The 14,949-nt window shown below is 36.9% G+C and overlaps 1 protein-coding gene across 1 annotated transcript; it reads left to right on the plus strand.

The window, feature by feature from the left end:
* Positions 1–5,964: 5,964 nt before the first annotated feature.
* On the plus strand, positions 5,965–12,028 carry LOC142609793 (putative trehalase). The gene is made up of 11 exons (XM_075781514.1): positions 5,965–6,625; positions 7,340–7,459; positions 8,178–8,293; positions 8,437–8,537; positions 8,631–8,740; positions 9,421–9,493; positions 9,579–9,743; positions 9,830–9,917; positions 10,922–11,021; positions 11,348–11,561; positions 11,683–12,028. Exons 1-11 carry the CDS (start codon positions 6,096–6,098, stop codon positions 11,764–11,766), a joined length of 1,701 nt encoding a protein of 566 aa, XP_075637629.1. The 5' UTR covers positions 5,965–6,095; the 3' UTR covers positions 11,767–12,028.
* The last annotated feature ends 2,921 nt before the right edge of the window (positions 12,029–14,949 follow it).

Here is a 14,949-nt window from a genome sequence, read left to right on the forward strand (position 1 = left end):
TCGAGCTTAGTAGCATTGTCACTTTCCTCAAAGATAGTATCGCCCACAGGAGTCGATGGTAAAGGCTTGTCCATAGTGACTTTGGATAAATCCAAGTCAGGGTAGGCAGACTTGACCTGCTTCAGGCAGTCCTCAAACCCGTCATCGTTGTAGGTGGCACAAGCATCTATGAAGGGCTGCGAGTCATTAAATTCCGCCATGGCGTCGCTCTTGGCCGTCTCCACTTGGCTTGAAATAGCCTTCAACTCTTTTTCTGCCGTTTCTTTAGCCTCCTGTTCCTTTTTCCTCTGATGACCCTTCTCATCCAGCTCTCTAGTTAGTTCCTTCACTTTCTGATGTAAATCGCAGACGGCATCCTTGTATTGCTTTTGGGTGTCAGTCAGGTTCTTGATGAGCGTATGCAAACGGGTGATCACTCCCTCCTTAGCGATTCCCCTATCCTACAAAGCCTTCATATGAACTAGTGCCTATGCAACGAAAACGCCGTCAGTAATGCGAAAAAGAAAAAGAAATGCTAACGAAGAATGAAGTGACATACTCGAGAAAGGTTAAAGAGGCCTGACGCCCCCAACTCTTCTGTCGCTCACTCGGCACAAGGATCTAATTCCTCACTCTTGAGGACAGACTCCATCACCTCAATAGCATAGTCCTTGTGGGTAAGAAGGCGACGGACAAGTTCCTGAGTGACAGGGCCAGACAACGTCATTAACCCCCTGCCAGCTCCATGACTCGGCTTTAGGGGCGATGCCTTCTTGGGATGCTTGCCCTCAAGGATAACGGTGGCTTTCTTGGAGGGATGTTCGTCCTTCCCGTCAGCTTTTCTTTTGTTAGCCGTCTTCCCGACTACTTTAAGGGCTGACGAGGACGTCCCCTCTCCCTTTGCTTTCTTCTCTTCTTCCTTCCTTTTGATAGTAGCAGCCCGAACCCTTTGCTGCCTCCATTTCTGCAAAAGGCGAGAAGCGAGAATCAAAACAGGAGAAAACGATGAAAACAAAAGAGACGGGAGAAATTAAGGGATGCATACGTCGACGGGAGTAGGCGCTTAACCTACAAGCTTCCAGCGTCGGCTCTGGACCTCCACAGTATAAATGTAAAGCGTCGAGTGTAATCAGGTCTCGACACTTCCGCTCGTCCAACGAGATGGCTGTTACCCAATGAATAAAGTCCTCTTGTTCCGCTGTGATATGTGGACAAATGCTAGCTGAAAAGAAAAGTTGTCGGTGTTAGAAGTTTGAAATAAATGGACTAAGTAAAGAAGCAGACGGGATCAACCTGAGTCCATGACATAAGCCCAAGTGTTTTCAAAACCGTGGGGCATCGACTCCCACTCCTTCTGACGGCACACCCAGTTCGTCCCCTCGACAAAAAAGTACTTGCCTTTCCAATTCCTATTTAAATCAAGCATATCCGACACCAACTTTAGCATTTTCTTCCTCACTGCGAAATGGTATATCCCCTAGGAAGAGGAGATATGCTGGGGTCAGTAGCACTAAAAGAACTCGTCAATGGTTAACTGACGGTTCCCACCACTCAGGCAACCCTATAAAATCTCAGCCCCAATAAATATCCGTTAAGCATTGGGGGAAATCTGGCTGACGGATAAACCTAAAAAATTAGCTAGCTGACAACGAAGTGCCGTCAATGGTAGCCTCAATCTTGCTGTGAACATAGCGTTATACATGCCAACATCCACGGTTTTCCCTGAATAACATTTCTCGCCCTCCTTAGGGAGACGGATTGGGATGTCGTTTGGAATTTGGTAACAGGCACGTAAATTATTGAAGAAATTGACCGACATCATCGGCAAGAATTCATTAACGGTCCATTTCTTGGGTAGAATGAAAGGACGGTCATCCCTGGGGACCCCTAAGGTGCTTTCTAAGAACTCCTCACCACCGTCGTCTTCACCCCCGTCACCCGTTCTCTCCCCTTCCTTTTCACCAGTCTTTTTGTCTTCGTCACTTATTCTTTCTTCCTCCCTTTCACCATGCTCTTCTTTGCCCTCACTCACCTCACCTTCTCTACAAATCTCCACTTCCTCGTCAAAAGAATGGGCTGACGTTTCCCTCTCTAACAACTAGGAGAAGCCCTCCTCGGGCTCATGACCTGATTGGAAGACCTCGTCGTAACCTGCTCCCTTGAGGATCGACGATTGTTCACTCGCCACCTCTCTAGACATCTAACTACCTACAAGCGACGGATTCATTCTAGGAACCTAAGTCGATGACCTCACTATAGAGTCTACTAGCTAGAAAAATAAAAATAATAAAAGGTAGAATAAAAGGAAAGAGAACTTACAGATGAGCGATTCCTTGGAAAAAGGGATGGTTCTAGGAAGTTGACAGCAATGAAGATGACGAGGCCAAGAGGCTGACGGACAAAAGGAGTTCAAAAAGCGACGGTCTCTCTCTCTCAAAATCAGCAAAGGATGAAAAGTTGGAAATGAGAGGGGAGGTGAAATATATATAGGCAAAGAGGGCACAGAAGACGAAGTGACACGCTCGTCCAGAAACGGAGCCAATCAATTCGGGCCTTGTGTCCAAGCATTTAATGAAGGCAGCTCGAGGTATCACACATTAATGACCTTCCTGACAATATGTACTCCATAACCCGTCAGCCAAAGCTGACGAGACTATGGAGTAGGGGGCAGCTGATAAGGATAATTTTGTAGTTAAACCATAACGAAAAAAAAAAGGCAACGAATCCAATGATCCTGTCGGCAGCGCTTGCCACAAGTGACTGCATCATGAAGTCTATAGCTTTATAACGGCTGACGACCCTAACAAAGGGACGACGCTATAAGCTGACGACCCTAACAAGGGGACGATGCTATAAGCCAACGACCCTAATAAAGGGACGACTCGGCAGGCTGACGAGAACAAACTGAAGAGGGTAAGCGAACCTCCGTCCATAGCCTTACTTGATCTCCACGCATACGTGTATAAGGAGAGTTCTTGCGCTACACGCTTAACCCTAATAAAGAAGACTCCTACAAGGAAAAGAACTCTAGGAGATACACAAAATCAAAGAGGTTCTATCCTAGAAGGAAAGGACTCCATGGCCAAGACACGGATGTCAACCCTACACTACTATAAATACCCCCAAAACCCTCACAAATCAAGGTACGTATAATTCATCCCAGTTCTGGCACTCTAGAATTGTGAACAAGAGATTTCTCTAATTTAACCGTCGAAGGATATTTGGCCGGTACCACACCGGTACTCCTTTTAAGGTCTTCAGCTTTTGTGTTGTGCAGGTTCTCTATCGGGAGCACGTGAGGATCGTGTGACTTACTGATGATTTTCGGCATCATCAGTATAAACCCAAATTGTAAAAGAAGAAGAGGAAAGAAAAAGATTCTAAAAAAAAAAAAAAGGAGAAGAAAGAGGGGTTGAGATAGATATAAGAGCATCCATAGCAGCCGTTGCAAAAATTATGCCATTTTGCCACACCAAAAGCCTACTTTATTATTTTACCACATCATTTTACAATATCTCATTTATCAGATGTTCTATATTTTTACCACTTCATTTAAATATTATTTCTTAATTCTTATTTTATTCTTTCTTTAGTATTTGTTCCTAACGGTAATATTTGTTCCTACAACAGTCATATTTTCAAATCTCATCAATTCTAACAGTATCATTTTCAAACAATCCTCTTAATTCAACTGTCATATTTTTAAAAATTAATATTTTCTTAAGCATTTTTTTTTTTAAAAAAAAAAAAAAACTTAGAACCTATCACCTTCAAAAAACAAAATGCCAAGTCCTGTACTCCTATTCTTTTCCCTTAGCCAAGGAAAAAAAATTATCATCAACCAAATTTCAAAAATAAAAAAATGAATACATTCCTTTAATGTGAAATAGATTGCATACCAAAGATTAATAACTATACCCCATATAAAATTGTCTAAGTATGTTCCAAAGAAAACTAGCACAAGTAAACTGTGTGTTTTTCAAATCAATGCTAATAAAATGAAGCCTAAATAGAAAGGATCTCAAGAAAACAAAAACATCTAGTGACCCTACTTGATTGCCTATGAAAAAGAAATAAATTAAGTCAAAATTATGAATTCTCCGGAATTTTCATCATTTGGAAGCCACGAAAACTCGAACCCTCCATCCACCAACCCCATCAAAAATTTTAGGTTCAGTCAAGTAAAGCTCTAGTTTTTATGCAACCAAATCGAAAAACCATCAAAGCCATAATTTCACTTCCTATACGTTCCTCAACTTTCTGAGCAACCAAACAGGAACAAAACAACAACATTACTAAAGCAACCCTTGAGATCCTGCTTGATTGCCAATGAAAAAAGAAATAAATTAAGTCAAACTTATGAATCCTCCGAAATTTCCATGTTTTGGAAGCCATGAAAACTTGAACCTCCACCCATCCACCCCATAAAAAGTTTCGGGGTCAGTCGAGTATGGCATTCGTTTTCGTGCAGACCAAATTGAAAAACCCCATCAATGTCATAATTTGACTTCCTTTATTGTCCTCAACTTTCTCAGCAACCAAACAGGAACACAAAAACAATATAAGACACAAGAGATCACAACAAACAAGCAGCGTTGAACCATAAAAGAGCAAAATATAGACAACAAAAGTGCTTTTTATGCAAAGACCCAGATGAGAATCAAGCCAAAAACATCCCCATTTGGTAGCTATAAAAAGCTTTAAACATTGGAAAACCATAAACACCAAAACCCCACAACACTTATCGTAGCTCCTATTCAAGTATCTTTCTAAACCAAAACTAACACGGGTCTAAGAAAGCATGAAAGATTTTGAAATCCCAACAGAGCTGGCTTAAAAATAACATAATGAACAGTAAATGTGATACCAAACAGGGACCAAAGCTATTAGAGCATATTTTCTCACCTAGCAAACGGCTCTAGTGAAGATTTTCCGGGAAAGTTTGAGATCTGAGAAAATTAGTTTTAGAATAAAAAAAAGGGGAAGTGTTGAGAAAAGGATTTGGGAAGAGAGGCAAGGTGCTCACCCTCACCCTCGGAGAAGAGAAGATGTTGTGGGTGTGGGTGTGGGTGTGGGTGTGGGTGTGGGGTTAAGAACAACGAACAGTGAACTCTAAGAACAACGAACAGCGAATCGGTGACTCAAGATAGAACAGAGAAGAGAGACCCACAACCTAGAGACCCACGCCGATCACAATCCGAAGTCACAAACCCACAACCTAAAGACTTATGCCCACGTCGATCACAATTGGAAATCACAAACCCACAACCAGACCCACGCCGATAGGCGACTCTGAGATAGAACAGAGAGGAGAGAGCGAACAAAATGGGAAAAAAAAACCGGTGAAGGAGATTTTATAGATTAGTGATGGTAGAGAGGAAATCGGTGGTGGCTCATATTCATGAATGGGAAGATAATAGAGCAAAAGGGAAGAAGGAAGAAGAAAGAGTATGGGAGAGTGGAGATGGAGGCGGTGAATACTGAATAGCTGAAAGAGAAGATGAAAGAGATATGAGAGAGAAAGAGGAATAAAAAATTAATAAATCCATATGCCACAGCTTACCGTATCGTGGCAAATTTGTGACTTTACTATAGCATGTTGCAAAAAATATGGCATTTAGAACATCTGATAAATGGGGTCAAATGGTGTTTGGTGTGGAATATGTGCCAAATATTTAGTATTTTGCACATATTTCACATATGTTGTGGGTGTTCTAAGGACAAGAAGAAGAAGAAGAAGGAGTCTATTTGAGGGAGAAAAAAAAAAAAGTAGTAAGTGTTAGGTGGGGGTAGGATAAAACAATTAAAAAAGTGAGGAAAAATACCATTTTAATTAATAATGGTGAATAATACACAAACTGGAGTTTTTTTTTTTTTTTTTGATTGAACAAACTGGAGTTAGTGTCCTGTAAAAATAGAAAGTGTCAAATAAAAAAAATAAAAAGATTTTAAACATGTAAATTTACAAAAAATTTGCATCTGTACGAGAAAAAACATATATTGATACAAAATAACAAAGATTCTCAAACCTTATTCCATACTCTCTTGCTCTGAACCTTAAAGAACTCTCTTTACTATCTCTTGCACTACTGATCTCAGACTCCGTACTGACAACAATGTCTGTCTCAGAATCTTTGTCACCTTGCAGTTCTGATATAGAACCTGTGATCCCCACAACCCCTTTGGTCAGCTTCTTTGAACGTCTCCAAGAAACCGCTCTCAACACCTTTGGAGAAACAAACTTTGACCCAAAACTTTACGTTGATGTGTCACTGAAATTCGATTTGCCAACCACTGAGGACGCTTTTGTCAAGCTTCCAAAGTCTGCAAATGGATCTTTATCAGTTGAGGATTTGAAAGGGTTTATAGAGAAGTACTTTGAGAGTGCAGGGAATGACATGGTGTACTATGAGCCAGTGGATTTTGTCCCAGAACCTGAGGGGTTCTTGCCAAAGGTGAAGAACCCAGAAGTGAGGGCCTGGGCTTTGGAGGTGCATGCTTTATGGAAGAATTTGAGTAGGAAAGTCTCTGATCAAGTGCAGAAGCGACCAGAGTTGCATAGTATGCTTCCTCTGCCTGAGCCAGTCATGATTCCTGGGTCAAGGTTTAGAGAGATCTATTACTGGGATTCTTACTGGGTTATTCGGTTAGTTTTTGTTTTTGTTTCTGGTTTTGCATTTTGGCTTTTACTATTTTTTTGGTGGTCCTTTGAGCTTTTTTCTGTATAGGCTAGGTAGTTCTGGTAATTCTGACTAGGGTGATACATTTCGTTAAGTGTTCTACTTGTCCTCTACATTTGAAATGAATCCACTTCATAGTTCATAAAATGTTGCAAATTTAAAGGTGAATCCAGTGTACACTCTATAAACAGTTAGATTCAAGAAATTAAATCTTTTTAATGAATTGGACTTTCTTCATTTCCAATGAAATAAAGGACTCGTTGTTCTTTACTTAATTCAAACATATTGTTGCTTTGACCAAAGTGACACAAATAGTATTATCTGTCCCGAAAATAATTGAATTCAACATTGTGGTTATTGGCCAATATAATCACATGGTTGAATTTATTAGAAACTTAAGGTACAACACCAAAGGAATTGTACTAAGTTTTGCCCTCTAACTTATGGTAATTGTGAAAGTTTCTGCATTTGAAGCTCAAGTTTTCTTGAAGCATCAATGCTGTTCAATCAGTTAAAGCAAGAGCTTTTTTCTGTGAAACTGTGTCTAATTTAAGAGTTCTTATCTTACTTCTTTCATTTATTTGGTAATATTTTCCAATTTGGAATGAATTATTTGGTTTAAAGGTGGCTATAGGAGCATCCCTTAATGGGGATAAGATTGATATGTATTTGTGGTGCAGGGGCTTGCTAGCAAGTAAGATGTATGAGACTGCAAAAGGAATTGTAACTAATCTTATTTACTTCATAGAAGAGTATGGTTATGTTCTTAATGGTGGAAGGGCTTATTACACTAATAGAAGGTAACTTTTCTTTCATTTTCTACTTCTGTTGTTATATTGTATTTATGGTGCTACTGTGTTCCACATTGCTGTTAGTGATTCTTCTCCTCATTGTAAATATAACATTAATAGTAACTCTTACTGAATTTTTGTTATTGTCATTGGCTTTTGCTTGTTTACTTGCATTACATATCATTATTTTTTTTCTTCTGCCAGGTTTCTTTGTCATTTTCTTACTGTGTAGCATCTTTAATAATTCTTTGTCATTCAATTTCTTGATAGGCACCAAGCTTGATGCATGGTGTACTTCATGTCACAACCGTTATCATGTCCACAGTGACGCATTCATAGTATGAATAATGAGGGACTAGTGTTTAAAAGCATACAAAGCCACACATAAAATTCTTCCCAAATTTCATAGTCCATTGATACAGTATGAATCTAAAATTAAACTGTCTTTGCTTTCTCTTCATGATAAATAAAATGAATACTGGAGCACTTATCTCAAATTGAAGGATACGAGGACACATATACATTCACATTATATTAGTTTGGGCATTAATGCTTTCAGCATGTGTGTAGCACTTGTTCACTTAATTATCTGATTCTAAAATTTTCTTTTTAATTTTTCACCCCTTTGGGATTGTGTCATATAGATCTCATTTTAAAGCATATTCTTGTGTGTTCTAATTGCTTATATAATTGGATTTAAATTACAAACTTGGGGATATCTTTGCAGCCAGCCTCCCCTCCTGAGTGCTATGATTTATGAGATATACAATAAGACTGGTGATATGCAACTGGTTAAAAAATCTCTCCCTGCACTGCTCAAAGAGTATTGCTTTTGGAATTCAGGTACTATGAGATACTCACTTAGATGACTCTCTGCTTGCCTTTGCTTTGTAGTTTGGAGGGGAACTATGTTTAGGTATCTTTCTTAGCTTCATTTTGTGGCAGAAACCTTTTTTTATAAATTTTTTACCTGACTTCTGTTTTAGATATACATAAGGTGATCATTCAAGATTCTCAATCTTGCAACCATACTTTAAATCGGTATTATGCAATGTGGAACAAACCCAGGCCTGAAGCTACAACCAAAGTGTGTTATCTTCTGTTTACGTGCCTTAGCATAAGATATATTAAATGTGAAGTATAAATGGTGGATAACATAAGAGGTATTTTCATCTCACAGGACAAGAAATTTGCTTCCAAGATCTCAAATGTTTCTGAAAAACAGCAGTTTTACCGTGAACTGGCTTCTGCTGCTGAATCTGGCTGGGACTTCAGTTCAAGGTGGATGAGGTAATAATTTTCTCTTGAGAATTGGTCTCTCTTACAAAACTACTAATCCTGATTACATCTTTAATCATTTTTAATATCAAAGTTGAAATTCAAATTTCAGTGTTGTGTATATTTTCCTATCAAAAAAAGAAAAGTGTTATGCATATTTTGAGAATTATATGAGATTGGTTTAGTACACATGCTCACTTTCCAGCTTCCACACAGTTGAAATTCTGGCCAATTTCAAATTAGATTAGAACCAAAACTTGATATTCTGGGTATTCCTACAACCATTAGATTTTCTGTACCATCATTTCCTGTATTTCATGAGCTTCTCACAATGTGATTCAGCATGGGTATCTGAATTAGATTGTTGATTTTTTTTTTTTTTTTTACTTTTGTTGTATAGTCCACTGTACAGTGGGATGCCCTTAAGTAGCTTCCTCGCATCAAAATAGTTGTCTTTTTGAAAGCTATGGGTAAAGAAACTGTTGGCAGGTGAGTGCTAGCCTAGGACTAATGAGCCTGCAAAACGAAGTCACATTGGAAAATGTGTTCTTCCCCATTTTTAATTCAACTAGTAGAATTATTTGGTTCCATAGCAAAAATTTGAAATGCTTAATGCTGGTCAAAGTTGAGCTTTTGGATACTTACAAATTGATTGATGAAGTTATGATTAGTATTCAAATTTCATGTTTCAGGAATCCCTCGGATTTTACCACATTGGCTACGACAACAATTTTACCTGTTGATTTAAATACATTTATACTTAAGGTATGGCTCAGAACACTTATAGATAGAATCATTGAAATTAGAAACCAATTATCATGTCTAGAGCTGTGGTACTTTGTTGATTCAGATGGAGCTAGACATTGCGTTCTTAGCAAAAGTTACTGGAGATAATAGCACTGCTACGAGCTTCATCGAAGCTTCTCAGTCCAGACTGAATGCAATCAAATCTGTTTTCTGGAATGAGGAGGTGGGACAATGGCTTGATTACTGGCTCAATGATAGCACATGCAAGGTTGTATCTTGATGCAAAAGTTTGTGGTGTCTGACAGTTATTAATTCTTCTGCAGATCTAATGATTCTTCATTTTGATACTTTTAGGGATTTCAAACATGGGAAGCTTGTAACCAGAAGCAGAGTGTATTCGCCTCAAACTTCATTCCTTTGTGGGTTGAGTCATTCTACTCAGGTCTGTGACTCTTAATGTTCACCAGGACTGGGTTCAAGCATGGCTAATTAGGTTTGGGTTGAGATTGTCGAGCTATTATAATGCAAGTTTGAACTGCAAATAAAATCAGCTGTTCTGGCCCAAACTGGGCTCATTTCAATCAGCTAAATCTTTCTATGGAGCTAAATCTGTTTGTGTCTAATTGAGGCTGATGAGCCCATTGATTTGTTGATTTTTTATCAGAAAGAAAGTCAAAGAAAAGCAATATCTAATAGATTTCTCTTCAAATGAAAAACTAGAACTAATTCATTTTGAGTCACAGCTCTGATTTCCCACTTCTAGGGCCTCAATAAGTGCTTCAAAAATTCATGAAACATGGGCAACTTACTTTAATCTGAATTCATACTAATATGTGAAATTAATCTGTCATGTTCTGGAAAGTTATATAAAATTGTTCTGTTCTTAGTTTAACACACCCATATCTCCACTCCACCATATTTTAGTTACAATTGACATAATCTTAACTCATTTGATAGTTAGAATTAGCACTTTAATTCATGTCAGCGTACTTAGGCTAGTGAACGTGCAAACATGGAGCTGTTAATTAGCAGCTTGGTTATTTTTGAACAATATATGATTGACTGACAGATGGTAATATGAAGAGCAGCATTGTTTTTCTGTTGGAGTTTAGTTTTTTAACAGGTTACTAGCATTGATCCAAAGTTATGGTTCATGTGTAATTGCAATTAGAACAGGGAAAGAGTGCACGTATTCTTCAATTCGTGCCCAAAAAAAAAAAAAACTTTCTAGGGAATGAGGTTATGTTGGCGTGAACTAATAAAAAGACAGTTATAGCAACATGAAAGGATAAAAAACCACTACTGATTATTATAATGTGTTCAGCATGGGTTTTTTTCTTGGATATAAAAATATGAAATATATAATTAGATTTGGACCTTTGGTTGCAGATTACTTCTGCAACATTAACATTTATTAGTACCAAAAAATGCTTTTATTGTATGAAGATACTTCTCTGGTGGAGAAAGTCATGAAAAGCTTCCAAGGTTCAGGCCTGCTTTGTGCTCATGGAATTGCAACTTCTTTGATGAATTCAGGAGAACAATGGTTAGTACCCATTTTAAAATCCCCATGATTTGATCTCTATGTCAGGATAAAATTTCGATTGATCAAGAAATTGAGAGAGAAAGAAAGTGGGTGGCTTCGGAGGTTCTGTTTGAGAACGTATCTCATGTATCTAATATATGCATCCTTCCTCTCACAACATGTGTACCACACGACTATGGAACCTATATACTGTGAGAGTGAGGATGCATATATCTAATGAATAAAATAATCATTGGATCCTGTGAAGTGGAGGAAATATTTGCATGTTACAATACTTTTTTTCTTTAATTTTATTTGTCCATGACAATATAGAACTTGTACTACAGGGACTTTCCAAATGGTTGGGCTCCACTTCAACACATGATAGTTGAAGGCCTAGCAAGATCTGGATCAAAAGAAGCAAGATCAGTAGCTGAAGACATTGCTATGAGGTGGATCAGAACCAACTATGTTGCCTACAAGAAAACAGGCAAAATGCATGAAAAATATAATGTGCAGAAGTGTGGAGAATTTGGAGGTGGTGGTAAATATGCACCCCAGGTATGTCTTAAGCTTTTGTGGAAAGAATATTTGTGTTGAAAACATTCTTGTTACACAATAAATGAACCTATCAGTTTGTTCCTTCTGATCTAAGTCTTTTTTGGGGTATGTTGCAATGCAGACTGGTTTTGGCTGGTCAAATGGAGTTGTTTTGGCTTTTCTAGAGGAGTTTGGATGGCCCCAGGACCAGATGATAGATTGCTAATGATTTCGTAGTTTTAATGGCCTCACTAGCAGCTCTTTAGAAAAGATGCTGTTCATTATGACAAGCCAACAGCAAATAAAACTGTAGCAACAAATAAGAGTGATTTGCTTCACAATCTTGAAACCAAAGATGTATTCTACTAAGCATACTGAACAATTGAGCTTTGACGTGCCGGGCTAATGCATGTCGCACATTCGAAGTGAAAAATTTATATAGATTCCTATATGATATATGCAGAGGAATTACTGGATGTAATGATCAATCAAGCGCTTATCATGAGTTGATCCACACAAATAGATAATTCAACCCCAATTATGAAATACCTAATCTAGAGGCAATACGAAGAAAGCAATAAAAACAAAGATACAAGAAGTAGAAAACCAAAGAAGAACCTCTTCAATTAAAAAGCCACTCCAAGCACCCAATTCTGTAGAAAATTCAATATAGGAAAAGCAGTTACGACATTCTACTTACAAAATTTTTATATAGGTAGACTTACTAGTTTGACCTCTGAAAATGTTTTGCTTGCTTTCCTACCATAGTAGTCCTAAATACTCTAAAATCTTCCTTGAGTGAATCTCCTCCGGGAACTCTTTATCCACACAAACCAAAACCTCTAACACTCCCAAGAAATCTCGAAGATTTGATGCAATGAACCTCACTGGATTTTTTTTTTTATATATACATTTATTGTGGTTTCAAAATAATCTCACTACCTCGCACTTTGGAATCACAAGATGAGCAGACAAAGAACAAAGGGTCTTTTAGTTGGGCATAAGGAGAAAAAGAGATATTATGTCCACAACATTTTTACAATATTTTCACAACAAGTAACAGGTGGTTAGTTGTTATTGGTTCAAATTTAAACCTAACACTAAAATTACTTTTTTGCACCAACAATAACAACCTATCACTTAAAATTTGTTGTAAAAATGTTGTGAAAATATTATAGACATATCATTTCTATAGGGAGAAAAGGCATAATTTTTTTTTTTTTTTTTGCACAGGGTGTAGCAATCTTTTGCTAAAGAAAAATCATGCACAAGTAGGGTTAAAAGCAAGTAGCACGAAGCCTATTCCTAAGAGATATAAAAAATATGTTTTAGCACCACTGTGCACTCTTAGTGTAATGGTCACTCCACAAGTACAAAATTCTTGTGAGGTGAGGGGGGAGGCAAGGGTCAGGGTTCAGGTCTCCAGAAGGGAGTTCCATACACATACACACTTAGATTAAGCTAGAATATAATTTCTATCATGTATAAAAAAAAAAAAAAAAAAAACATGTTCTAGCAATCTCGCTTGAGCGGGGGATAGGCAAACTTTCGAGTTCCATTATTGTTTTGCCCGTGTGAATTTGGATTTTTCTTGAGTGAAATTGCCTTTTGCTTCAATGAAATTATCTTTCAAAAAGTATTACATACTTAGATTAAGTTAGAGTAGAATTTATCTTATGTTTCAAAAAAAAAATGTTCTAGCAATCTCGTGTGAGCAAGGGATAGGCAAACTTTCTGGTTCCATTATTGTTTTGCTTGAGTGAATATGGATTTTGCTTCAATGAAATTATTTGTTGAAAAAAATAAATTGTTGAATTAATTAATGAATCTATAATATAATTGTTGGACAAAATTGTTGAAATAATCCTTTTCATCATTTATATTGCAGATTAATTAATTAATTCAACAATTTATTTTATACCTACATCTAAATTTGGTCCAATATGTCCAAAAATTGCTCAATACACTTTGATATATCATGCTTTCGATATCTGTAGGTTTGGATATTACATTTTCATTCCGCAAGAATTTTCAACAACTAAAAGAATGTATTTGGCGTAACTTCATATTAGTATCCAACTCATCAATGAATTGAGACTAAACTTAATATCATATATAAGTTTCTTAACACTTTATTATAGATATATATACACACACACACACACCACCGAGAGAGGTAGCCTAGCGGTCCTGGTGTGAATGTGGGAGCACTATGTCCCATGTCCGATTCCCAAAGAGAGAGAGAGAGAGGTTCAAGTTACATTTTGAATTATATGTTCTATATGTGCTTAACATGCATGCCAATTTTTATATCAATCAGATATTATTTACCATGTAATTCATAAACTCATCTTTTATAAATTGTTTTAAACTATATAAACTTAAATTTAAACAATTGATTGATAACATGACTATTGATCTATGATTATTATTAAATTTTGCAAGCATGGAGAGTGTATGAATATAATGTAATCTAACGGTAGATTTTTCAGAATTCATATCTAATAATTAGTTATTAAATAGTGTAATTCGCTCAAAAACTAAAAAAAAATAATATCAACTAAGGTGGGGGAAAAAAGAAGATAAAGAAAAGTAATACTAATAGGTATTCTCAACCTTTTTTTTTCTCTTCCTATTCTTAAATAAGTGCACTAAAATAGAATGAATAGAACGAAGTGGACCCAAATAGATCAAATGGACTGAAATTAAACTTAAGTGGATTGAATGGACCAAGTAAACCAAATAGAACGAAATAGGCTGAGACTAAATTATCTGCCACATATTTTTTTCTTTTTCTTTTTTTTTTTATATATTAATTTGTTCCACTTTTTATTAAAAAAATATTAGTTCCAGCCATCACACCTCAAATCAATTATCTGGCCACAATCCCTATGATAAAAGATTTAAAAAAAAAACTATATAATCTCGAGTTATTTTGTTTCGAGATTCTAAAGATCAAAGATTCAATCATTCAATTAGGTAAGAGACCTTGGATTAGCTCTAGGAGCAGCACCTACTGATTGCACAATAATGTTCTGGTGGAGCTAGCTGCCGAACACTTGATAGGTTTATGTCAACGTCTTCCCCAATGAACTGACAAAGAGTTAAATCTTAATTAATTCAAACTAAATTACACATTACCTATATCATATTCCAATCCATTGGCATCTTTCTTTTCTTTGGTAAATAAATTCATTGGCACCTTTATGGACTCATTATGTCACAAAAGATTGAAGCACTACTTAGTGGGTAGTGGTGGGTCATTGATAGATCTCTTTCTTTTTCTAAGCCATTGACACCATTCTCCTAAAAAAGCCTATTCTGCAGTGAGATTGCTTAAAACCCAACTAATAAGATATTATAATTGTGACTTGTGAGATTAGCATGCCTTATTTCATTTGTTTGCTGT

This window comes from Castanea sativa, chromosome 1 (genome assembly GCF_040712315.1).
Source record: "Castanea sativa cultivar Marrone di Chiusa Pesio chromosome 1, ASM4071231v1".
NCBI lineage: Eukaryota > Viridiplantae > Streptophyta > Magnoliopsida > Fagales > Fagaceae > Castanea > Castanea sativa.